Below are 27,863 nucleotides of genomic sequence, written 5' to 3'. Positions count from 1 at the left end.
ATCTGACTCCCAAGACCTGGTTAGTTCTGAAGCTGGATACAAAGAAATCGTTTCATCAGATGAATTGGAAGGTCTTGATAGTAGATGCCAACTGAGGAGGTGTACTGGAGAAGCTCTTGGTTCAGAGAATGTGGTTGTCAGAGGAGCTGAAGAGCCGATCAATGTCTTGGAACTTTGGGTGATGTGGCTGGCTCTTCCACACTGGTCTGTCCCCAATTGGGTCTTCCCATAAGTGTGCATTTGGATCATTCTGCGGCTGTGGCATACATCAAGGAGGGACAAGACATCATGTTGCTCAAGAAGAAGTATGGCTAATATTGTCTGCACAAAACTGCATTTTCTGTCAATCTCCGCCATGTGTATTCCTGGTATGGAAAAGTGATAGGCAGACTTTCTCAGTCATCAGCAACTGATTCTGGGAGAATAGGCCATTCACCCAGAAATTTTCACAGTATTTTTATGCAGCTAAGGACTTCAGATGTGAATCTCTTGGCGTCCAGATTTAACAACAAACTTAACAGGTTTATATCCTGAACCAGAGATCCTCAATTGTTTGTGTTAAATGTCCTGGTGATTCCTTGAGATTAGTTTCTCCTGATCTGTGTCTTATCTCCATCCTAGCCTCTTGCCCAAGATAAAGGTGAAAGGCATTCCAGTGATTCTGATTGCACTCATCAGACATTATTCTGATTACAGACATCGTAAATCTCTTGGTAGAGGAGCCATGGGCTCTTCCAGATTGACTGGATTTGCAGTGACATCTTCCATTATGCTTTTTACAGTCACTGGCTTGATGAAATACTACTGAAGCCCACATCCTGAAAGACAGGAGAGTTTCTGACTCTGTCATTCCTACACTCCTCAGAGCTAGAAAATCGATATCAAAGAATTTTGCCTTGTGTGAGGCTTGCAAGTGTCATCCTCAACAGTCCAGTCTGGTGTCAAGATGACTCTCATTAAGTATTTCACTGAGTATCATCAAGGCACATATTATGGCCTCGGACATTCTGTTTTCAGAGATTTTATGGCGTGTCATTTCCTGTTTAAAGCAGAACTAAACCCTCCTATAATTTTCAGCCAAGGAAGCTGCCATCTTGGCCTCTGTTTGATCTTTAACTGCCATGATGCTGCACATGTGATCACTTATGACACCAGTCATTTAATGGTTTGACAGTTTGATTGAGAGAAAAAACCAATGTGACAGTTCCGTTCAAGTCATATAAGACTGTAACTGTTTTTTGAAATTAAAAAAATCAATGGGTTTAGTTTAGCTTTAAAGTTTTTGTGCAGAATGTATAATGGATTTTTCTGCCTGTGTGTACTCCCTTGTCTCCATTTGACCTGAACTTTGTCTTGTTTATTTTGATGACTTCCCCTTTGAATCTCTGCAAGAGATTCCCTTGTTGTTTTTCTGTGTGCATGGTTATTTTTTTTGTTGACCCTTATCCTGAATTGCAGGGTCTCAGAGTTGGCTGCGTATTCCTCTAGGGAATCCTTTCCTGGTTCTTCACCAGGATAAGGTGGAATGGAGGCCTTGGTCCTTATTCCTACCTAAGGTGATTTCCACCTGAATCATGGCATTGTGTTGTCATCTTATGTCCAAAACTTAGATATCCTAAGAAAAAAGTGCTTCACTCTTTTTCAACAGCCTGGTCCTCTCTTTGTTCTGTCTGAGGATTCTTTTAGGGACCAGACGTCTTCTCGATCCACTATTTCTAATGGATTTGTCAGCTATTTTCTCAGGCATATGGTTTTAAGAGCAAGTCCACCAGGAGTGTCAGATTCCTGGGTGTTTTAGCATCAAGCTTCTATTATTAAGTTGTCTTCTCTTCACACATTTATATGTTTTTTCAGGCAAATATTCAATCCTCCACAGAAGACCATTTTAGGTGGAAGGACCTGCAGGCTCTTTGTAGGGGGTTCTCCCTGTTCTGGTTTTGAGAGTGTTGCTATGTTGCACACCCTTAATGTTCAGTGCTTTGGGACATCCCAAGTAGTCATGAATATCAAGTTCTCTGTGTCCTGTGATGTACGATTAGGAAATTAGGATTTTTGTTTTACCTGTAAAATCCTATTCTTGGAGTATATAACAGGACACAGAGATTCCCCCCTCTTGTCTCTGCATTTTTTTTCTACAAAACTTGAGGATTAGTTGGGACAGGTTATGTGTGGGTGGAAACTCCTGCCTTTTTTTGGACCATTCACATGAAGGTAGCAGCATAACCAAGTAGTCATAAATATCAAGTCATCTGTGTCCTGTGATGTACTCCAAGAAAATTATTTTACAGATAAAGCAAAAATTTGAGTATTGTGTGCTAGATATGTGAAGCTTTGTTGAAGAATAGCCAAATTATGTAATATAGTCATAGCATAGTACAATATTATATAGATTTATACCTATCCACAACCGAAAATGGTTTTAGATATACTTCAGGTTGATGGTTAGAGCGGGGCTCTTTTCTTTTTTTTCTTTTTGTTTTGCATGAGGGTCCCCCTCATGAAGAATTTTCCTTGTGCTAAAGGATATCCATACTCGTATTAACATAGTAGGCACTGCCAACATATTATTTATTTTATATATAATTTGCTGTGAGTGTAGCAGGTCTGACCAAAAGTTGGACTTTGGGCATTGCCCCAACCTTCATATCACAGTACTATAGTGAGCCCCCATAGACATACTAAGAGTTCTGACCTTTGCCAAATGAAATGCATTAGTCTTGCCTACTTTCACAGTATAGTTGTTCAACTTTCACAAAGGCTGTCTTTGCAGAAATGCAGGTGGCTCAGACAGCTCCAGGGTGCTATGTAACAGGGAAGGTATATCCTGCTACCAGCTGGCTCTTGGCTCTTGCATAGCATGCAAGCATTGATGCATACATTTTTGTCTGGCATGTGATCTAGAAAATAATTGAATGTACAGTATGTCCACCACTCAGCGTACCTTTTGATAATGATTTTACCCCATTTACATTAGTAGTAAACCCTCATTGTTTTATTTGGGGCACACATTGATCACAATAAAGTAAACTTTTCCTAGTGAACTATTTGTTAAAATTCTTACCCAGGCACTTACACGTTTTAACTTTTAATGCTGCTTGCTCCTGCTCTCTTGATCCTGCTTCCCTGAACTTCCAGTCTTTACAGGAAAAAATTAACTGTAGACAGTGCAGTTTCTAGCCAATCCGTTAGCTTGAAGATGGGATGGGGGAGGAGAATGGAGGAGGAGGAGGTTGAAGGAGCAGAGCAGTGCTCTGCCATCCTAGGCTATGGGACTGTGTTATAAGAGGTGTCACCTGTATTTAGAGAATACCACCCATCTAATTACTAATACAACCAAAAATAAAAAGGTGTAAAAAAGAAAAATTGTGTATAAAAATAGCCTCTGTGAGCTACTGTTACAAAGTACCTCCTATTGGTACTCTAAGGCAAATTATTTGAGAAGAGTAACAGTGCTCCCATATATTGTGCCGACCCCTAGTGCAAATAATACAATGTGATGAATAAATATAGTGCAAAATCTACTAATTAATAAAGTGCAATCAATAATATATATCATGCATATTTTATAAATCTTGTTTAAATAAATAATGTAAAATCACCTTCCTTCTCTGTGCAGTTTATAAACAAATGTATGTCAATAAGCCAAAAATCAATATTTCATATCACAATTTTAAAGTGCGCCAATAAACATATCAGTCTCTCAAATGTTAAGCCCATTAAATTCCTTGTAAATAAAGTGCAAATGTAATGCCACACAATCAAATTGGAGTGCCAATTTTCAGTGTTTTGGTGCCTTCACTCCACTAGGATAGAAGACTCACTGGAAATTTGACTTCTTAATTTTAGGAAGATCAATAAGCACTTTGTAGATAATTCCATTCTTCACATATACATGGGTTACTTGCTTCTCCAAAATAGATTGATCATTCTTATAAAGGTTGCCTTAATTGGAATTCAAAATTCCTTAGATTCTCCTAGTCCACTAGGTTCAGTATGCAAAACACAGACCAACAGGGGACCTCAAAGTGTAAAACCGTTTATTCAAATTGAAATTATCAATAGGAACAAGATTACACACTCACAGATGCTTGTGCCTATTACCCAGCACTCAGTTTGCTCAGCCTAGTCCACTAGGAGGAGCACCACTCCGATTGCTCTCTATGGAATCGCCATGCATCCAACCTCGAATGGAAATAATGTCACCCCCAAGTGACAGAGCTTTCATTGGTGATGTCACTTCAGCTCAAGAAGAAATGAACACCGCTCTAGGGCCTCTTCATAGGCAAAAAGTAGATCAATCTTGGTATGGAGGTCACAGGTGCTGGCTTAATGCTGATCGCAATAGGCATGAATAGATTCTGGACAGCCGCACTCAAATAATAGCCGAGTTTATTGAAAGATACACATCAAAATACAGAGGATCACCGCAGACAAAGACGAGCTGACGTTTCGCCCTGGCATCAGTGCTAACTCATAGCATAGCTCATAACTCATAGTCACTTCAGCTCAAGGTGGAAAGCACACTGGCTCCATAGAGAGCAGTCAGAGCAGCGATGTGCCCCCTTCATCAAGCGTGGCTCCATAGGACACTGCAAGAGAAAGGAGCCACCCTGAAACTGGAAACCCTGGGCAGCAGCTTAAAGATGAACGTACGTGGGATAAAAAAATGAAATAGCTGCATACTCAGTACGTGATTAAATCAGGCGCTGAAACTGCTTAAAAACACTGAAGTTTAAATATCACTTTCAGGATACACTTGTGTAGCAATGATATACAATGGCTTTATTTAGAAAATTGTAATCTATTTTACAAATATTTTATTGTTGTCATTATGCAGGTGTGATCCTTTACATTCTTCTGGTGGGTTATCCTCCCTTCTGGGATGAGGACCAACACAGACTGTACCAGCAGATAAAGGCTGGTGCTTATGATGTAAGTTTTTATTAGTTTCTGCCTTCGTGTGTTATTTGAGAAACTCCTGAATTTACTTTTCATCACAGAGTGGTGGGATTTCACCTTTTGCATCTTCCAAATAGCTGTTTTTGTGTAGAGCCACCAAGCAATGCTATCACAACTGTCATCTCTGGTCTTCCTTAAAACAACTTATCCCAGCCTTGAAAACTCATTGTTTTTCTTTAACAAAAATGTTACATATATTTATGTGTTTGGATGTGTATATACACTATATATATGTATATATACTATATAATTCGTTTTTTTTCCATGCTCATTTAGTTTCCATCACCAGAATGGGACACAGTGACTCCTGAAGCCAAAGATCTGATTAATAAAATGCTCACCATTAATCCAGCCAAACGAATCACTGCATCAGAAGCTCTGAAACATCCATGGATCTGTGTAAGCATATCATATAAATAAACAACAAATAATGTATTTGTATTTTGTTATATAAAACAATATTAGCTAAACTCAAACATGAAACTATAGGTGATATATTCTGTTAAGTCCTACAAACATTCAAGACTAGAAATGGAAATTGATACAGCACTGTTGTGATACACTGTATAATTATTATTAAAGTGGTTCTAAAGGCAGAAGGTTATTTATCTTAATGCATTCTATGCAATAAGGTTAAAAAACTTCTGCAAGCAGCTCCACCCAGCTTAGATGGGTGGGACTCCTCACACGGGTGAACACCTCGGCTCGCCAGCCATGTATTAGCAAATATGACGAAAAATGACTACACACTGATATAACGAAAGTCCTAGGTTATGAGTAGGCACAATGTAGTTGTGTGAAACGTGTCAACCTCTGTACCAGCTGCTGTTCTTGTGGTGTGTCATGCATTTTATTGGGATTACACAATACTCTCTCTCTTTAATGGCTCAGACACAATAATGGGAGCCATTGGCTCCTGCTGCTGTCAATCACAGCCAGTGAGGAGGGAGCAGAGAAGAGCCATTTTGCCATGCTCTGGAAGCAAGCATGCATGAGTGCCCCCATAGCAAGTGGCTTGGGTAACAGAAGCGCAATATTAAAAATTTAAATTGTAAACTAAAGTGATTCCATGAGGTGGAATATACCTTGTTGGACTTAACCCATAGTAATCCAGCACATTTTAGAAAATATTGGATACAATTTTAGTAGATTAATGTGTAGGACTCTACTACATTGTTTTGATAGATCTAGGAGAGGAGGCTTGGACAGTGATCACACATTCAAGAAAATGTCTGTACGTGCAATAATATGTAGATATGTTTCTGCTTCCTTATAGTCATGTGATGTGTTTAATTTTTTTTCCAGCAACGTTCTACTGTTGCCTCCATGATGCACAGACAGGAAACTGTAGACTGTTTGAAGAAGTTTAATGCTCGGAGGAAGTTGAAGGTAAGCACCATTCTTGTAGTGGTCCTAAAGCCTAAACAATTTTTACCTTGATGCATTCCTTGCAAAAATGTCATCACTTGATCCAGTGATGTGCCCATCTGTAGCGCCTCTCCCCGTTCTCACAGGCTTTTCTGAGGCAGGAGCCATTCATTCCTTCTGCTGTTGGTTAAACTTTGTAGCAGAAGAGCTGAGCCACGCTGTCTGTCTATGTACGTAGGCAGTGTGGCTCAGGAGCGAGCCTGCAGGTGTGACTCCATTGCAAGCAGCTTGCTATGGGGGCACATAACAAGAGGAGGAGCCAGAAGCACCAGTGGGTGAACCCAAAAGAGGAGGATCATGGATGTAGGAGGTATAAATCTGTTTGCTATTTTTTTACTATTATTATTAGTTTACCACCACTTTAAATAGTACTTCACAATCCTTTTGCAGTAAATAATTATTATTACTTTTTTTTTATAGGGCCAGCATTTTTGACCAACAATACTATGCTATGTATATGTTACAACTTTAGGAACTGCAAATCTATATCCTTTAAACTACCAAAATAGCCAAATGTAAAGATGTAATTTTCCCAAACTTAAAGTGGAAAAACTTGCAAATTTTAATGGTTTAGACCAGAGATCTCCAAACTACAGCCCTCCAGCTGTTGCCGAACTACATGTCCCATTAGGCATTGTAAAACTCTGACATTCACAGACATGACTAGGCATGATGGGAATTGTAGTTCCTGAACAACTAGTTTGGAGACTCCTGGTATAGACTGACTGGTTCACCAGTGTAATGTCCATTATAAATATGTATGCATTCATGGAGCAATAATTAAAATTTCATTTTTTTTTTTTTTTTATTTTAAATGGCTCAGTCATACAAAAATAAAAGTAAAGGAGTATGGATCTCATGACCTATACTGGTTCAGTGGTGATGTGGTCTTTGGCAAAGAGTTTTCCAGACTGACATTCAGGTAGAGCCAGCCAATCACTGGTTCAGTGTCAACAGTATTCTTTGCTGTTGCCAGATAGATGCTAAAGCTCAGAGCCATGTGTGAAAGAAATCACTGTTAATGTAGAAGGTATGAGAAGTTGGTGGTTGATACACTCTACCTTAGTACATGCTTTAATTGCAAAAAACATTTTTGAGTGGGCTTTAATTCGCTAATTGCTGATTCTGTATTGCCGTGGAAAAAATATTATTGTAGCAAAAATGCAATTTTCCATTGTTACTTCATATGTGGAAACCTAAGAAGAAGAATTACCAAAGGTTTTATTTAATACCATAGTGTAAAAAAAATCCCCTCACTTAAAGCGGCAGTTTAGGTGTGTTTTTTTTTTCCATAGCTTAGACCAGTGTAAGCATGTACATCTCCTACCTGACTGTTCCCTGTTTAACTTGCAAAACACTGTAGTTCAAATAGTGGAGTGCTTTCAATCTCTCCTTAAAGTGACATATATAATTTATAAAGTGACATATGCAAAGATCAAAATGCAAAATGATCTCCTCAATAATATATCTCAAATCACACTCTGTGACTCCTTATGCATCAAAAACAAAAACGACATAAAATATTTATATATGAAATGTGTAGCTATCAGGGCTGGGCTCAGCCCTTCCTTCTCAAAGCTTGGCCGCTCAGCTGTCGGCTAATTGCCAGCTCCTTTCTCTCTACAGTGACTCACCTGTTGATATCCTGCTCGTCAGTCCTGCCTACTTAAGCCGTCCAGCCCAGAAGATCTCTGCCTCCACCTTGGTCACATCTCTAGAGATGCTCTCCTGTGTTCCTGTTAAAGACTTGCTTGGCTGACATTCCTTCTGGCTCCAGATCCTGTTTGCTGTTCTACTACGCTCATCTCTGGCTCCCTGACGTTTTGGCTTGTCTGACTATCCGTTCTGGTTCCTGAACTCTGGCTATGTTTTGACTACGTTTACTCTGTTTACCTTTTTATTATTATTAAACAAGTGTGATTTAACTGTACTTCTGTCTCAGTCTGATTCATGGTTTCTGACAGTAGGCGAAGGCCATGAATTCAGAAGATGCAGTTAATCCACTTGGCACAGCTCACCTGGAATCTCCCACTGTGGCTGCTCCATTACAACTTTTGTTGCAGGCCATCCCTGCTGCTGCTCCAGTCTCTGTGCAGGCACCCGCCTCGAGTATCACCTCTATAAGAGGTATGTCTGGTTCCGCTCCGCTTTCCCAGCGATTTGGGGGCGATCCAGTCCAATGCAGAGGGTTTCTCAACCAGGTTGAGATATACTTTTTAGATGCTGCCCCAGGCGTTTCCTACAGACAGAAGCAGGTTTTGTGATATCTTTGCTTTCTGAGAGAGCCTTGGCCTGGGCAAACCCTCTATGGGAGATGCAAAAACCTGTTGTCTTGAGTTACCCAGCGTTTGTGGCTTCTTTTTAAAGGGTATTTGACGTTCCTGGATGCTCCACTTCTGCTGCCAAGTGCCTCATGTCCATCAAACAGTATGAGAACTGTTGCCGATTACGCCATTGAATTCTCGCAGCAGAGCTTGCTTTGAACAATGAGGCCCTTGTGGCTGCTTTTTCTCATGGTCTCTTGAATACCATCAAGGATGAGATAGCAGCCTGAGATATACCCACTGAGCTGGAGAATTTGATCACGTTTGCCATCCTCATTGTCTCCAGACACAGAGAAGGACTTCCTTTTAAGGAGCGCTTGCGGAAGCCTCCTGTACATTTGTCACTGAACTTTGCAGTCCCACCCTTGTCTCCCTCACCTCCCATGCCTCCTGGTACCGAGTCGGTTTGTGAAGATGAACCCATGCACTCTGGCTTCACGCGTCTCTCTGCGGATGAGAGAACCCTTAGGAGTAGGGAGAGATTGTGCCTTTGTGGCCAGGCAGGTCACTTTTTGAAGTCTTGTCCTACCCGTCCAGGGAACGCCCGAACCTTGTGGTCCTGTCACGGACAGACCTAAGGTGGCGTTTCATCCCCAGTTATCCAGAAGGATAAGCCCCTGGTTTTGGTTACCCTTTCTTGGGCTGAGTCGTCCATCGAGATACAGGCTCTAATTGACTCTGGGGCTACAGGCCTGTTCATTGATGCTGCCTTTGTATCGAAGCACTTGATTCCACTACAGCTGCATGACATTCAACTTGCCATTGAGGCTCTTGATGGGAGACCTCTACAGCCTGCCATTGTGACTCATGAGACTGTTCATTTGTCCATGGCCGTAGGGGCTCTTCACCATGAGATAATCCCATTGCAAGTTATTTCCTCACCTAAGTTTCCGCTGGTTATTGGTTATCCTTGGTTACAGAGGCACAACCCCTCTTTTGATTGGCTCCGTGCTGAGGTTCTCTCCTGGTCGCCACAATGCAGTGAGACATGCTTCCAGAAGGTAGCCAAGGTCCTGTGCACCTCTTCACTCTCCTCCCTGCCAGGGGGGTACCATGATTTTAGTGATGTCTTTGACAAAGGTCAAGCCAGTAGTTTGCCTCCACACCGGTCATATGTTTGCGCAATTGACCTTCAACCTGGTGCCATACCCCCTCGTGGCCAGGTTTACCCTTTGTCGGTCTTGGAGGATAAGGCCATGGAGGAGTATGTTGCAGACGCACTTGCTCAAGGTTTCATCTGCAAATCCTCGTCTCCTGCTGGTGCTGGTTTCTTCTTTGTGAAGAAGAGGAGTGGTGAACTGAGACCTTGTATTGATTATAGGGGTCTCAGTCGTTTCACGATTAAGAATGCCTATCCGATTCTGTTGACTACGAAGTTATTTGACCGCCTCAAGGGAGCAACGGTTTTCATAAAGCTTGATTTGAGAGAGGCATACAATCTTGTGAGGATTAAGGAGGGCGATGAGTGGAAAACTGCGTTTAATACCAGAACAGGCCAATATGAGTACCTCTTAATGCCTTTTGGCCTTTGTAACGCCCCGGCAGTTTTCCAGGAATTTATTAACGATGTCCTCTGAGATTTGTTGCAGTTATGTGTGGTGGTTTATCTCGACGATATCCTCATATTTTCCAAGTCCCTGGAGAGCCACCACACAGATGTATGTCGTGTGGTTCACAAACTAAGAGAACCATCTCTATTGTAAATTGGAGAAGTGCGAATTCCACCGTGAACAGGTTAAATTCCTGGGTTATGTGATTTCCACTGCTGGTTTTTCGATGGACCCAGAGAAACTTTGAGCAGTCCTACAGTGGCCCCGACCCATAGGTTTACATCCTCTGCAGCGTTTTCTTGGCTTTGCCAACTATTATCGGAAGTTTATTCGTAACTTCTCGTCTCTGGTAAAGCCCCTGACTGATATGACCAGAAAGGACAGTAACACACAGAGTTGATCTCTGGAGTCCATTAAGGCCTTTGAGAGTCTCAAGACTGCCTTTGTTTCTGCTCCTGTGTTGGCACATCCTGATCCTACCTTTTACCTTTTACCTTTTATCCTTGAGGTTGATGCTTCTGAGACTGGAGTTGGAGCCCTTCTGTCTCAACGTCCTACATCTGAGAGCTTTATGCATCCTTGTGGCTACTTTTCCAAGAAATTGGCACCTGCGGAGTACAATTACGAGATTGGTGACAAAGAACTGTTATCGATCATTTTAGCCCTGAAAGAATGGAGACATCTCCTCGAAGGTGCCACTATGCCAGTTTTCATTCTTACTGCCCAAAAAATCTCACATTCTTGTCTGAGACTAAACGCCTCTTTCCCAGAAGGGCACAATGGGCTCTTTTCTTGTCTAGGTTCAATTACATTGTCTCATTCTTACCCGGTACTAAGAATGTTAAGGGGCTGACGTTTTTTTGCGACAATTTTCCTCCACTTCCAAGATGGAGTCGTTACGGTTCCTGTGATTCCTCCTGATCGTATTCTGGCTACGGTTCGCACCAGTCTCACTTCTCCTTTGGGTAACAAAATTCTTGCCACTCTGGTCCATGCTTCTGCTAAGAAATCTTGTGACCGCTGCTTTGTCCCAAATAGTCTCCATACTGCCATGCTCCAGACGTACCATTCTCCCAAGGCTGCTGGCCACCCTGGGAAGAATTAACTCTTTTGGGCCATTTCCCAACAATTCTGGTGGCCTAGTCTACATGCTGATGTAACCGCCTTCGTAGATGCATGCTCAGAGTAAGACTCTACAACACCTTCCAGTGGGCCTCCTACAACCCATACCCAATGGAGAGAGGCCCTGGACCCACCTGTCCATGGATTTCATTGTGGAGTTACCCAACTCCAAGGGCAATGCAGTTATCCTTATGGTGGTTGACCAGTTTTTGAAAATGTCCCATTGTATTCCACTTAAGAAGTTGCCCACTTCTAAGGAACTGGCTTACATTTTTTCTCGGGAGATCTTTCACTTACATGGGCTACCCAAGGTGATTGTCTCGGACAGGGGTAGTCAGTCTGTGTCCCGGTTCTGGCGAGCCTTTTGTACACAGTTGGGAATTCAGCTTGCTCTCTCCTCTGCGTATCACCCACGGTCTAATTGTTGACTCGCATAGGTTCCGTGCATTGGAAAGGGTACGGTCCGGAGGAACACTCCTGGGTCTCATCCTCGAACGTACATGTCTCGTCCTCCGTGATTTCCATAGACGTTTTCCCCTCAAGCTGGGTGGTCCTCCGAGGGGGAGGAGTCATAGAGGAGAGGGTACTGTCAGGGCTGGGCTAAGCCCTTCATTCTCAAAGCTGGCCGCTCAGCTGTCAGCTAATCCAGCTCCTTTTTCTCCACAGCCACTCACCTGTTAATGATATCCTGCTCGTCAGTCCTGCCTACTTAAGCCGTCCAGCCCAGATGATCTCTGCCTTCGCCTTGGTCACACACATCTCTAGAGACGCTCTCTTGTGTTCCTGTTAAAGACTTGCTTGGCTGACATTCCATTCCAGTTCCTGAACTCTGTCTATGTTTTGACTACGTTTACTCTGTTTACCTTTTTATTATTATTATTATTATTATTATTATTATTATTATTATTATTATTAATAAACAAGTGTGATTTAACTGTGCTTCTGTCTCAGGCTAAATCATGGTTTCTGACAGTAGCCCAAACATATGAAGTGTCCCATACACCATCCAAACTTTGTGCAATCGGTAGACGATTTCCAAGTTCTTGCCACAAAAAATTGAAATCCTTCCACGTTAGTGAACACCCAGGTGATCTTCACTACACCTTATTGGTATCTTCTCACCTGGTAATGGGGGCCCCACTGATAAAAAGGGTCAATTGTGCTCTCTTTACAAGACTCACAGTCCTCTCCATGTGCTGAAACTCAATGACAAACAGTCTCCCCGGAGTAGAAAAAAACTCAGATTGTGCTCACATGTTAAGAGATTTCACAAGCATGTCATAAAGTACTGGCAAACTCAATCTCTCAGTAATGGCTCCCAAACTCCGCCCAGCGTGATGATGTCACCACCCCTCCTGATGCGTTGAGCCCGGATTGGTATTTTCAAAGGCCTTTTAGAAAGAAAATCTGGCGCAGCGTGTCAGTAGGGGCGGTGACGCCATTAGGCAGGGTGGAGTTTGGACGCCATTATTGGGAAATTGATATGGACTAGCAGTCTGCACTATTTGGTTCTTTATGCTTCCTTTTTGGTCCACCTACTCCTGGGAGACAGTTTGTCATTGAGTTTCAGCACATGGAGAGGAGTGGGAGTCTATATATGTAAAGAAAGTGCAATTGACCCTTTTTATCAATAGGGTCCCCATTAACAGGTGAGACTACACATTTCAAATATATATATACATATATAATCTATATGTATATATAATCTATATATATATATATATATAGATTATATATATATATATATATATATATATAGATTATATATATATATATATATATATATATATATATATAGATTATATATATATATATATATATATATATATATATATATATATATATATATATATATATATCCATCTATATATATTTACATGTGTTTTTTTAAGATGTTTTTGATGCATAAGGTGTCACAGAGTGTGATTTGAGATATATTATTGAGGAGATAATTTTCTATTTTGACCTTTGCATATGTCACTTTATAAATTGTATATGCCACTTTAAGGAGGGGGCAGGGTAATTGGTAGATTACAGAACATATCTAAGAAGGAAGATATTCTTCAGTGCAGCTCACTGGAAGTGACGAGGACACTCAATTTCTGGCAAGCTCCTCAGGTGTTTTCTGTGTTTGCCTTTAATAAAAAAAAAAAAAACTAAAGCAGTCAGCACATCTAAGTACTAAGAGCTAAATATATTACAGTTTTTGTTCTTAGGGCTGTTTATTCTTTAATGCCTTAATCAGTCATCTGCTTTACTTTGCTAACTAACGAATGTGTGCATGTCTTCACCTAATTTTTTGTTGAGAAGGTCAAAATTTGTTTGAATATCATCTTGTACCCTTGTGTTGCTTAGTCTATGTTGGTATTGATATAAAATGCTTGCTTTTTATATTGACATATTGCATTGCCTGTTTTAAGGGTGCAATACTGACCACCATGCTGGCTACCAGAAACTTTTCAGGTATGTTATTAGTAGCTTTAATTCTTAAGATTTGTATAATTATAAATAAGCCTTTCTTTTTTGTGTGCACAAATGTAAAATTTTGCAATAAAATACTTTTGATACCGCATCCACTTAATACACTAGAAGACTGTTTAAAACTATAGAAAGGAAAACTAGCACAATGGGCGCTGCCAGAGAAAGAGAGACCAAATAGGTCAGGGCCCGACACTGCAAGGAGATCTCGTAATTCCTGTGATTCTCTGAAAACCCTCTAGCAGAGCCAGGTTGGGGGACATTGGTCATAAGTTCCCAAGTCCTGTGCCAAACTTATATGGTCTATCTTCAGTCTCTGATTTTCATCCTAGTTCTTGTATTTAGTACATAATTTAAAGTTAGGATAGAAAACCAATAGACCATGGCAGGAATTAGTATTTTCACTTAAATTGTTCTGATCCCGGACTGTAAGTCTAAACTGGGGATTTATGTCATGGAAGTGAAAGACTGCCCCATTACATTGAATTTAGCAGTAGTGTAATAAAAGGGTGAGAGGAGATTTCTATAATTTCAACTCCCCAAAACTTGCTAAAACAAACTTGAGTAATCATAGTTACATAGTTAGGTTGAAAAAAAGACACAATACCATCTAGTTCAACCAAAAAAAAAACATACAATCCCATATACACATACCTACGGTGCCTTGCAAAAGTATTCACCTCCCTTGGCTTTTTACCTATTTTGTTACATTACAGCCTTTAGTTCAATGTTTTTTTTAGTCTGAATTATATGTGATGGACCAGAACACAATAGTCTAAGTTGGTGAAGTAAAATTAGAAAAATATATACATAAACATTTTCAGAATAAAAAATGATAATTGGCATGTGCATATATATATTCACCCGTTTGTTATGACGCCCATAAAAAGTTCTGGTGCAACCAATTACCTTCAGAAGTCACATAATTAGTGAAGTCCACCTGTGTGCAGTCTAAGTGTCACATGATCTGTCATTACATATGCACACCTTTTTGAAAGGCCCCAGAGGCTGCAACACTTAAGCAAGAGGCACCACTAACCAAACACTGCCATGAAGACCAAGGAACTCTCCAAACAAGAGGGGATAAGGGATAATGTTGTTGAGAAGTACAAGTCAGGGTTAGGTTATAAAAAAAAATCCAAATCTTTCATGATCCCTAGGAGCACCATCAAATCTATCATAATCAAATGGAAAGAACACGGCACAACAGCAAACCTGCCTAGAGACGGCCGCACACCAAAACTCACGGACCGGGCTCATTAATCAGAGAGGCAGCACAGAGACCTAATGTAACCCTGGAGAAGCTGCAGAGTTCCACAGCAGAGACTGTGGACAACAATAAGCCGTATGCTCCATAGAGTTGGGAGTTATGGCACAGTGGCCAGAAGAAAGCCATTACTTTCAGCAAAATGGCATGTTTTGATTTTTTGAAACGGCATGTGGGAGACTCCCAAAATGTATGGAGGAAGGTGCTCAGGTCTGATGAGAATAAAATTAAACTTTTTGTCCATCAAAGAAAACGCTATGTCTGATGCAAACCCAACACATCACATCAGCAATCGGGACTGGGAAACTGGTCAGAGTTGAGGGAAAGATGGATGGTGCTAAATACAGGGATATTATTGAGCAAAACCTGTACGACTCTGTGTGTGATTTGAGGCTAGGACGGAGGTTCACCTTTCAGGAGGACAGTGACCCTAAACACACTGCTAAAGCAACACTTGAGTGGTTTAAGGGGAAACATGTAAATGTGTTGGAATGGCCCAGTCAAAGCCCAGACCTCAATCCAATAGAAAATCTGTGGTCAGACTTAAAGATTGCTTTTCACAAGCGCAAACCATCTAACTTGAAGGAGCTGGAGCAGTTTTGCAAGGAGGAATGGGCAAAAATCCCAGTGGTAAGATGTGGCAAGCTCATAGAGACTTATCGAAAGTGACTTGGATCTGTGATAGCCGCAGAAGGTGGCTCTACAAAGTATTGACTTGGGGGGGGGGGTGAATAGTTATGCACATTGACTTTTTCTGTTATTTTGTCCTATTTGTTGTTTGCTTCACAATAAAAAAAAAACATCTTCAAAGTTGTGGGCATGTTCTGTAAATTAAATGATGCAAATCCTCAAACAATGCGTGTTAATTCCAGGTTGTGAGGCAACAAAACATGAAAAATGCCAAGGGGGGTGAATACTTGCAGGGCATTGTATACCCACAGTTGATCCTGAGGAAGGCAAAAAACCCCAGCATGATCCAATTTGCTACAGCAGGGAAAAAAATTCCTTCCTGATGATCCCCTGAGAGGCAATCGGATATTCCCTGGATCAACTTTACCTATAAATGTTAGTACCCAGATAATAATAATAGTCCTTATTTAAATTACTAATGTTTTAACTGACCATTGGAGATTGATATAATAATTCTAACATTTCCCTGGCTCTGCAGAAAGCTCATTATTTATTGTTTTGTTTTTATTAATGCAACAATTATAACCTCAACCTTGTTGAATAAAATCTATGTAATTATAAACATCTTTTTGTACTTCTGTTAAAAAAGGTGTGTTGTTATTTTGACTTTTCTTATATGTCTAATAGGGATGAGCCGAACACCCCCCTGTTCGGTTCGCACCAGAACATGCGAACAGGAAAAAAGTTCGTTCGAACATGCGAACACCGTTAAAGTCTATGGGACACGAACATGAATAATCAAAAGTGCTAATTTTAAAGGCTTATATGAAAGTTATTGTCATAAAAAGTGTTTGGGGACCTGGGTCCTGCCCCAGAGGACATGGATCAATGCAAAAAAAAAGTTTTAAAAACGGCCGTTTTTTCAGGAGCAGTGATTTTAATAATGCTTAAAGTCAAACAATAAAAGTGTAATATCCCTTTAAATTTCGTACCTGGGGGGTGTCTATAGTATGCCTGTAAAGGGGCGCATGTTTCCTGTGTTTAGAACAGTCTGACAGCAAAATGACATTTTGAAGGAAAAAACTCATTTAAAACTACTCGTGGCTATTGCATTGCCGACAATACACATAGAAGTTCATTGATAAAAACGGCATGGGAATTCCCCAAAGGGGAACCCCGAACCAAAATTAAAAAAAAAAAATGACGTGGGGGTCCTCCTAAATTCCATACCAGGCCCTTCAGGTCTGGTATGGATATTAAGGGGAACCCCGGCCAAAATTAAAAAAAAAAAATGACGTGGGGTTCCCCCTAAATTCCATACCAGACCCTTCAGGTCTGGTATGGATTTTAAGGGGAACTCCGCGCCAAAAAAAAAAAAAAAAACGGCGTGGGGTCCCCCCAAAAATCCATACCAGACCCTTATCCGAGCACGCAACCTGGCAGGCCGCAGGAAAAGAGGGGGGGACGAGAGTGCGGCCCCCCCTCCCTCCTGAACCGTACCAAGCCACATGCCCTCAACATTGGGAGGGTGCTTTGGGGTAGCCCCCCAAAACACCTTGTCCCCATGTTGATGAGGACAAGGGCCTCATCCCCACAACCCTGGCCGGTGGTTGTGGGGGTCTGCGGGCGGGGGGCTTGTCGGAATCTGGAAGCCCCCTTTAACAAGGTGACCCCCAGATCCCGGCCCCCCCCCTGTGTGAAATGGTAAGGGGGTACATAAGTACCCCTACCATTTCACGAAGAAAGTGTCAAAGATGTTAAAAATGACAAGAGACAGTTTTTGACAATTCCTTTATTTAAATGCTTCTTCTTTCTTCTATCTTCCTTCATCTTCTGGTTCTTCTGGCTCTTCTGGTTCTTCCTCCGGCGTTCTCGTCCAGCATCTCCTCCGCGGCGTCTTCTGTCTTCTTCTCCTCGGGCCGCTCCGCACCCATGGCATGGGGGGGAGGCTCCCGCTCTTCTCTTCTTCTTTTCTTCTCTTCTTCTCTTCTTCATTTTCTTCTCCGGGCCGCTCCGCAATCCATGCTGGCATGGAGGGAGGCTCCCGCTGTGTGACGGCGCTCCTCGTCTGACAGTTCTTAAATAACGGGGGGCGGGGCCACCCGGTGACCCCGCCCCCCTCTGACGCACGGTGACTTGACGGGACTTCCCTGTGGCATTCCCCGTGACGTCACAGGGAAGTCCCATCAAGTCACCGTGCGTCAGAGGGGGGCGGGGTCACCGGGTGGCCCCGCCCCCCCGTTATTTAAGAACTGTCAGACGAGGAGCGCCGTCACACAGCGGGAGCCTCCCTCCATGCCAGCATGGATTGCGGAGCGGCCCGGAGAAGAAAAGAAGAAAAGAAGAAGAGAAGAAGAGAAGAAAAGAAGAAGAGAAGAGCGGGAGCCTCCCCCCCATGCCATGGGTGCGGAGCGGCCCGAGGAGAAGAAGATAGAAGACGCCGCGGAGGAGATGCTGGACGAGAACGCCGGAGGAAGAACCAGAAGAGCCAGAAGAACCAGAAGAACCAGAAGATGAAGGAAGATAGAAGAAAGAAGAAGCATTTAAATAAAGGAATTGTCAAAAACTGTCTCTTGTCATTTTTAACATTTTTGACACTTTTTTCGTGAAATGGTAGGGGTACTTATGTACCCCCTTACCATTTCACACAGGGGGGGGGCGGGATCTGGGGGTCACCTTGTTAAAGGGGGCTTCCAGATTCCGATAAGCCCTCCGCCCGCAGACCCCCACAACCACCGGCCAGGGTTGTGGGGATGAGGCCCTTGTCCTCATCAACATGGGGACAAGGTGTTTTGGGGGGCTACCCCAAAGCACCCTCCCAATGTTGAGGGCATGTGGCCTGGTACGGTTCAGGAGGGAGGGGGGGCCGCACTCTCGTCCCCCCCTCTTTTCCTGCGGCCTGCCAGGTTGCGTGCTCGGATAAGGGTCTGGTATGGATTTTTGGGGGGACCCCACGCCGTTTTTTTTTTTTTTTTTGGCGCGGGGTTCCCCTTAAAATCGGGTCTGGTATGGAATTTAGGGGGAACCCCACGTCATTTTTTTTTTTTATTTTGGCCGGGGTTCCCCTTAATATCCATACCAGACCTGAAGGGCCTGGTATGGAATTTAGGGGGACTCCCACGTCATTTTTTTTTTTAATTTTGGTTCGGGGTTCCCCTTTGGGGAATTCCCATGCCGTTTTTATCAATGAACTTCTATGTGTATTGTCGGCAATGCAATAGCCGCGAGTAGTTTTAAATGAGTTTTTTCCTTCAAAATGTCATTTTGCTGTCAGACTGTTCTAAACACAGGAAACATGCGCCCCTTTACAGGCACACTATAGACACCCCCCAGGTACGAAATTTAAAGGGATATTACACTTTTATTGATTGACTTTAAGCATTATTAAAATCACTGCTCCTGAAAAAACGGCCGTTTTTAAAACTTTTTTTTCCATTGATCCATGTCCCCTGGGGCAGGACCCAGGTCCCCAAACACTTTTTATGACAATAACTTGCATATTAGCCTTTAAAATTAGCACTTTTGATTTCTCCCATAGACTTTTAAAGGGTGTTCCGCGGCATTCGAATTTGCCGCGAACACCCCAAATTGTTCGCTGTTCGGTGAACTTGCGAACAGCCAATGTTCGAGTCGAACATGAGTTCGACTCGAACTCGAAGCTCATCCCTAATGTCTAAATAGCAAATTGTGCTCAATATATATTCAGCTTGGCTTTCATTTTTGTAAGATTTAGATTTGTTCTTTGTTGTTAGTTGTATTTCACACAAGAGACCTATTCAGTATTTAAAATCCTAATCAAAGAAGACAGATTTGGATATCTTATTATTCCTCATCAATAATCTTATACATGCATTTAATTTACATTATTACCATCAGTTCCATTAAATGTTTATATAATTATAGTGTCTACAATTGAGCTTTCAGTTTGAAGATGCGCACTCTCCATTTGAGCTGTCTGTCACCACCACATATCATGTTTGATGATATGTCAACTGATTTTAAATGGCTTGTGTTATCTTATTTAAAGCTTCATAGTGGTGGTAGTAGGTCATTTACTAGGAATGTGGAAGGATCTTGGGATTTAACGCTTCATAGTGGTAGTAGTAGGTTATTTACTAGGAATGTGGAAGGATCTTGGGATTTAAAGCTTCATAGTGGTAGTAGTAGTTAATTTTCTAGGCATGTGGAAGGATCCTGGTATTTGAAGAACCAGTTTGCAAAAACGGTGTGTCTAGTGTTTTTGAAGACTAGAATTTGCCTGCATTTGAGTCAGTGTTTGTATAGTGCTGAGCAAAGGAACATTTAAGCCATCTGTTGGCATAGACATTGGTATCGAGTAGTCAGTAACTCATGGGGAGCTGCTGCTCAATAGTGAACATAGTAGCTGTGGAGAGCAAGGAAGGGACAACAGAAGAACTCCGGTATAGATGTAAAATTTCATCATGTTTCCTAGTTTTGGACAGGGCATGCGGCCTGTAGAGAATTCTTCATAGGAAATGATTTAAATGATGCAAAGAGCTCTGGGGTTATACCTAGGTCTGCTGTGGCATCACTAATGCCATGTTAATAAGGTAGGAAAATAACATTTGTCTTGTTTTCATGATCTTCAGGCTTCCTTGAATGTGACTAAGGAGTAATAAGTTTGTCGTATATTTGTACTATTTTTCCAATGAAAAGGAACTTTATTTGTCTTAAATAATTTTTTATACATAATTAAATATCTTATCGGTATTGAACATATGATGTACATTTGGAACATTAGTATAAAACTAAAAAGAAGAATAGGGAAGCCTTGAATAGTAAGTCAAATGTGATAAATGATTGTAGATGGTTACAAAAATACTCAATAATCTTAAAGAACAAATACTGATCTTAATTCATCTTTGTTAGGTCGAATCCCATATTAGAGAGGTAAAGAGACACTCTTTTTATTAAAAAAAGAAATACATAGAGGAGGTTTAGGAGAAAGGTGCAAGGACATGGGTAAACGCAATAAGCCTTTTTACATTTTTTTTGCTTAGTGAAAGGCTTGGTGAATCAATTAATTTCAGAAAGGAAGAAAATTTATTCATCAATTTTTAATAAAATATGTTCCTCTTTGATGACGCAAATGTAATATTACAGCCTATTCTGCCACTCCTAGCAGTTTAACAGCATGAGGAAACTGACCTGTACAGAAACTATACCTTGCCTAGACTATACTATCAAATACTGTTTTCTTGCAGAGGTCTGGTACATCAAAGTAAGTAGGTGTCATAGATAACAGTGGGTTTGATTTACTAGCTAGAGAGTGCAAAATCTGCTCTAGCTCTGCATAGAAACCAGTCAGCTTCCAGTTTTTTTTGTCAAAGCTTAATTGAACAAGCTGGAATTAGAAGCTGATTGGCTACCATGCACTGCTGCACCAGATTTTGCACTCTCCAGTTTTAGTAAATCAACCCCAATGTGTAATCTTCTGCACTTATTAAACAGTTGTTTTAACATATAAGTAACAAAACAAGGAGGGAGGGAAAGACAGTTTGAACTCAATCAATATTATAATAATATCAAATCTTTAATAATATAAAGTTTTAAAATCAATTCATACAAAAATGTATTATAAACAAAATACAAAAGGAGCACTATACAATTTATCTATTGACCGACACCAGTGATGTTGAAAGGTAGTAGCAGGTCAATTCATCCCCACTAGTTTTGCCAAAACATTGGCTTCATCGGGGAAATAGAATAGAGTAGAAAGTGAATAATGACACTAAAAAAGAAAAAATAAATCAGTCACAAAAACAGTAGAAATATCATGACACAGATCAATGAGCGATTGAACAACAGGGAGATCACAATCCTGTCTGGCTAAAACCTCACGCATCCCATGCAACCACATCCCAGACATACCCCGCCAAGCTCCTGGGACACAGAATGGGCGCCGTCAGGCAAGTGGGGACGAAAGTCGAACTCAGCTCTTTAATTAGCTGCAGGGGCCCAAAAGGGATGCCTGTAAAAACTGAAAAATAACAGATTGAATAAAATAAAAAATGACTAAGTCCTTTTATTACTATTGACACGGGCTAAAAAGCCTCAATACATACCAAAACTAAAAAAGTGAAAAAAGCGAAAAAGTGCACTGGGCGGGTCAATATGTAGTACTTGAGTATGTTGGGACCAAAAAATGATGATTGAAACCGAAGAGACTGAAACAACAATAAGGTGCATAATATTAATGGCATAAATATAGATAATTGTGGTACTTTCAAAAAAATGCCCTATATATAGCACACAAAAAACTTAGGAGTATAAAAAGGCAAACGTTTACCCTAACGTAGCAATCGCCAGTGAGGGCAACTGAATGTACAATAGAATCCAAATCAGGCAGTGTGGAAAGCTGGAAACAGAAACCACAATATGCTGCCAAGAAGGTCCAAAGGGCTCAATCACCTAGATCTAAGTTCAAAGGAAACCCACAATCCGCATTATAACTACCAATAAATCTATAAATAAAATAAGGAAAGGGGAGATAAGAACTCCAGCAGGATAAGGGATACTGTATATGATGAAGGAACCAATTTTACCTTGTTCAAGACTAGCCAAGCCACAGCGCACAACGTGTGGCAGTCTTTTGAACCCCCCACCCGATCAGCGTAGCTCATTAGCCAATCGGGAGCGGACAAAGTTGTTTTAACTTGGTTAATCATAAAGACATTTGTCTAGGGAAAAAAGTAAAGTTTGCATTTTCTTTATAGGTTGTATTTTAAATTAAGGTCATAAAGAGAAAGATAACATTTAATTTCTTCACACAATTTAGTTTTTTATGTGGATACAGTGTGAAAGGTTTTGAAACATTTGTCAGGTTTTTATGGCTGGTCATCTCAATTTTGGAGATCCTCCCCCCACCTTCTATGAAACCACAGGAAGCGAAAAAACAGCATCCAATTGGGGAAGTTCTCACCATTATCATCTACTCAGTCCAAAACAGCACAAAATAGATAGAGTCCACCTAAACTGCCCAAGGACAACCTGTCATTTAGCTTCCACATTAGATATTTTTCTCTAAGGTGTATTTTATTATTTTTTTATTTCATGGTACTTCTCTTCCAAATCATTTTGCTTTCACTGTAATACAGCACACAAAACAAAGCACTAAGTCAGGATTTGCAGAAAGTTCCTTTTACAAAAGGACTTAATAATTCCTGCCTACACTCATATTCAATAGTACCCTTGCTTTTACCTCATTCTGTGCTGGAGTTAGATTTACTAATGGGTATACAACCATTATATTCACATCTCTGTTTTTCTGAAATTGCAGTTTCTGCAGTCTGAGTGAATAGTAATTTAATAATGTTTTTTCATTGTTAGATATTAAAACTAAGTAAAAAACGTTTTAGAAATTTTTAGAAATTATAGAGAAAGTACATATTTTCTAGCTTCTGCTCTCTAATTTCCTTTTAGAAACATGCCAGCCAGTTAAATAAATTTGTTATAAATAAGACAATGACAACTTAGTAAATCTATCTCCTTGATGTCATCAGATTTCATGTAACTTTAAACAACTTTTACTAATCCTATAGAGCATAAGACATATTAGTCTACTATACAAACAATTTATTGTCAATATTTGGGTGGTATTTGTTCAACACACATTTTATGTTCACTTTGGATGTATTGAATGGAAAGCACATGGGTCTCACATGGTTAATTTACAGTTGCATCTCATAAAATTAGAATACAATTAGAAAAAAATAACATTTCCTGGTACAGGGCTGCACTGACTTTGGACTTGATAAAACACAGTGGACCAACACCAGCAGATGACATGGCTCCCCAAATCATTGTTTGAAATTATATTCTAATTTTATGAGATGCACCTGTATATACTGAATTATCTTCTCATGGGTGTACCTTATGATGGTTAGCAAAACCTGTGTTTAAATTTTTTTTTTTTTTAATTTCAAGTGTTTGATTTTGTAACGGTGCCGTTTTGGCATAGTTACTGGTCCGTCAGAAGCATACAGATGTAACTAAACATATTGGTGCCCCTCCAGTTTTTCCCAAAAAATTCCAGTTTGCAGTGAAATAAGTTGAATCTGACACAAGAAAAACACATCTAGCTTTTTTATTGCATGCTCTATTGAGGAGACTCTTGCTTTTACTTTATGACTTAACATATTCTTTTAAATAGCAAAACAAATGAAAATGGCATGGACAAACACTATATTGATTTGTGTCAGTTTCAGCTTATTTTACAACAAATTTGGATTCAGTAAGTAATTATAATGCAGGATCAGTATTTTGGCCATGGCTTTACATGTTTTCTCATAATAACCCCATAAAACCAAACTAAAGTTTTCTGTACTTACATCCCCTCCAGTAATGCAACATCAGCAAGCTCCCTTGCCTCCCCTGATGTCATTGCCAATCTTCCTTGAGGTTCATAGTCTTCAGCCATTGTAATTGGCTGACCCTGATTGACATAACTCATGAATTCTGGCATCAAGGCATTCTGAGTTTGTGTGCATTTAGAAGCAGAGGAGCAGGCAGACAGAAGAGACATTCAGGAGTTAAATTACTAAAAGAAAATAGAATGGTCACTTTACAGGGGAAGTTGCAGTGTGCAAGGGAACTTTCCCTAGAGCTTAGTGAATAAGGTGAAACAAAACATGCTATTTTGTGCAATCAAAAATGCATTTTATTTTTCCTTGCGTGTGATTGGGTATTTTTTGCTAAATGAAATTGCACCACATTAACTGAACTTTGTGGAAAATTCCCTTGCACAGTCCACCAAACCTTGTAATGTCAACAGCCTGTTTGCCTTTATTAAATCAATCCCACAGAGTATCTTCTGCGAGAAAAAAAGCTTACCTGCCAGCAATTTTTCTCAGTAGGGCTATAGTTCTACTTTAAGTTTGCAGGCCAACTCTAGTTGCCAGATTGCACATTTGCCTGATCTGTCCAATGCCTCTCTCTTGCACATACACAAATATGTGGCAAAATCAGTTTTAAAACCAGTTAAATTGTTATCATGTTTTCATTTGAAATTCATGACCTGTGTTTGGGAACATTTAAATCTCCCAAGTCATACATATTGCATTACATCAAAGCATAATTTGGACATTGGAAACTCTTGTTTGAACTGCTGCAAGTCCAAGTGCTCTTTTATTTGTGGCAGGTTACCTTTGAGGCATCAATAACTTTTGATAGACATTTAGTCTAGTGAGACCAAACTTTCCATTCAATGCAACATATCTGTTTGTAAGGCATGACATTTACATCAGCTGCTCATAGTACTGTAGTTATAATTGTGGTTTTTAATTTTCCTTTTTCTAATTTTCCTTTTATGTGGAATGTGTTTCATGTGAGGTAAGATTTAAAGAAACTGCTGTTTTACCATCTTTCTTCATTTTATTCTGCACCTGATAAAGCTTTTTATTATTTTTAATAAGTAATAGGATATTTCCTTATACTTTCTGCTTCAATACTAACATATTTTATTTTTTCAATTAATTGTTAACCTTCTGCCACCTATGCTTTCAAATAGGGGGGGGTTGTTTCTAAAATTAATTTGTAATTGTAATCACAGAAGCTCCTTGGAATTACAAGAATAAAAAAACAGAACGTTTTTATTATTTTAATCAAAGTGGTTGTAAACTCTCTTGTGTACCCAGTGAAGTGAATGGCATCAGGTGATACACAGAGATGAAACAAATCCTCCTACATAAGAGTTGTAGCTGTGTTTCTGCAGCTATTTTTTCTGTAGATCGTTCTGAAAACACACGAAAAAAGAATTACCCTTTAGTTCTAGTCACAGGCTGAGTGCTGCAGCTCCCTTCCCATCATAATTTTAATTGGTGCTAATAACAGAGGAACCAGGCAGCAAAGAAAAATGACACTCAGAGCTTTGGAAAGAGACAAGTACACAGCATGAATGGATATGCTTTTTTTCATATTTCATGTCTGAGGTTTACAACCACTTTAAGATTTGAAAATCATCTGAAAATGGTTAATTATTTATATGTGTATGAAGATATGTTTTTTTAAAATGACTTGAACACAACAAACCGTTTTACATTTTGGGATACATAGGATTCATTGTCTCTGGCGTTTCCGGCCTGTGAGTTGTCTTTGTGGGTGGGGGACAGTTTTATTATAAAACTATATGTGCTTAAGCTTAGTAGTGATAAAGTGTAGGACACTACAGTAAGATGGTCACTGCTTGAATGTTCCCAATTTCAACCTAATGGATACCAAAGGTAAGAAGTGAAGCACAGCTAAACCTTCTGCCTGTTTCTAAATGTGTACAGCAAATGGTTTTCCTTCCCCATAAACCATGAATGCAGACAGACATTTCTGTGGTGAAGGGCTGAAAACGCAACTATTTAAGTTAATCAGAAATTCAGGTTGCCTAATGGCAAATCAGTCTCACAAGTTCCTGATGGATTGCTAGGCTTCTACCACTGAAATATTTTCATTGTCCAAAAAATAGCTGCTTCAATTTGTTGTGTATAACAGAAAAACTGTATAAACACAACATAGATTTGTTTGGGTGGATCTAAAGAGGAACTTCTTTTTAAAAAAAATGAAAAGTTGGCAGCTACAAGTACTGTAGCTGCTGACTTTTAAAAATCAGGTACTTACCAATACCAGTGTCTGCCATTGTCTTTTCATAGCTGGTTCTTCTTAGCGCTGCAGGTCCCTGGCACCACCATCTTGGATATGGGTGCTGGCTGTGAATTCCTGAGAAATCACAGCTGACCCCACTTTGCATGCACAAGATCAGACAGCACTGTGGGACTGGTCCTGCAGCCTCCTGGGACATGTGATGTGTCCCAGGAGACTGCAGGCGGGGTAGAGGGCTTTGGCAGAGGGCATACCTAGACATATGCTATTGCCTTGGTGAGAATTGGGGCAGTGGGGGTAGATGGCTATCAAAAAAGTTACCCTCCACCGAAAAAAATAAATAAATGTTAAGAGAAGGGGTAGAGAGGAGGGAAAACAATACTATCCTTTTTGAGGGAAGGGCCCCTTAAAGAAGCCCCCAAAGTCTTGCAATTAACGTTAGTGAGAAGTTACTGCACTATATAATCTTTCTTTGTACATGACACACCTAAAAAGATGTGCAAAGTGCATTGACAAAAAAAAAAAATTTTTACACTAAGGCCTTGTTCACACTGGCGTACTATAGCCTACACCCATCTGAGGGCCATGTCTCATTCATGTCAGTTGGGATGCAGCTGCTGCATGGACACAGCCACTGCTGCCAATTCAACAGCCACTTGTCTGCGCATAAAATCACAGTGATAAAAGTTATTACATTTTTTGTCCTAAACATATCTACAGTATATGCATGTTGATAATGTTTCTACTATGTATCAACACTAAATATAGCTTCTGTAATGCTTGCTAAAAATGACTATTGGTTTTAATCAGAAACACATCAGTGATCCATGTTGCTTTATGGGCATTCACAAGATGAGAGTACTATTATAGGAGATGTTCAGAAATGCACCCACGTTTAGCCCTGCTGTGTGCCACTTTCATAAAATTTTATGTGTCCATTGTGTACTAACATGGGATTGCACTCTGCACCCTTCCCCCCCCATCTCCAAACACAATAAACAAATAATGAACACCACACTCAAATATTGGCATAAATTGGCCGCAGCACTTTTATTGGTTTTCAAATAAATTCATAACTTTTCATGACCTTTATATAATGAGCCCCACTGCTTCCAGAGAATTCCACCAAATCTCATTGGCCCATTCCAACCTGCCCTCAGGTGAGAAGGAATATTTAAAGGGCCATTGTCCCTTAAATTACATTGTATAATAGAATCCATTCTAACTAGTTTAAACACCCTGGGAAAGGCAGAGGCAACCCCATGAAGGTGTGCCCAAAATAATTGTGCCCCCCTTTTACATTATAGTGTCAGGAGTTTCCTGAAAGAACATTGCTGTTATGGCTGTTACCTGAAAAATTCTTAGACACAAAATTCTTATACCTTTCTAAGATTTGATGTATAACAAATCACCCATCACTTTTTGAGCTTATACTTTACAGTTACAACTAAACACATTAAAGTTAGCTTTTTAATCCACTGAAACAGGGACCCTGTT

The 27,863-nt window shown here is 40.3% G+C and overlaps 1 protein-coding gene across 10 annotated transcripts in view; it reads left to right on the top strand.

The window, feature by feature from the left end:
* CAMK2D (calcium/calmodulin dependent protein kinase II delta) overlaps positions 1–27,863 on the top strand; it is a 381,486-nt gene that overhangs the window by 246,390 nt on the left and 107,233 nt on the right. For all 10 annotated transcript variants that reach the window (XM_073603037.1, XM_073603064.1, XM_073603019.1 and 7 more), the window contains exons 9-12: positions 4,838–4,932; positions 5,236–5,358; positions 6,265–6,348; positions 13,804–13,846. In XM_073603037.1, coding sequence (XP_073459138.1) covers positions 4,838–4,932; positions 5,236–5,358; positions 6,265–6,348; positions 13,804–13,846 — 345 coding nt within the window. The remainder of the gene's footprint in view (positions 1–4,837; positions 4,933–5,235; positions 5,359–6,264; positions 6,349–13,803; positions 13,847–27,863) is intronic.

The sequence above is a fragment of the Aquarana catesbeiana genome, linkage group LG01 (genome assembly GCF_042186555.1).
Source record: "Aquarana catesbeiana isolate 2022-GZ linkage group LG01, ASM4218655v1, whole genome shotgun sequence".
Taxonomy (NCBI): Eukaryota; Metazoa; Chordata; class Amphibia; order Anura; family Ranidae; genus Aquarana; species Aquarana catesbeiana.
Note: the sequence above shows the minus strand (reverse complement) of the source record. Positions and strands in the feature narration are given on the sequence as shown.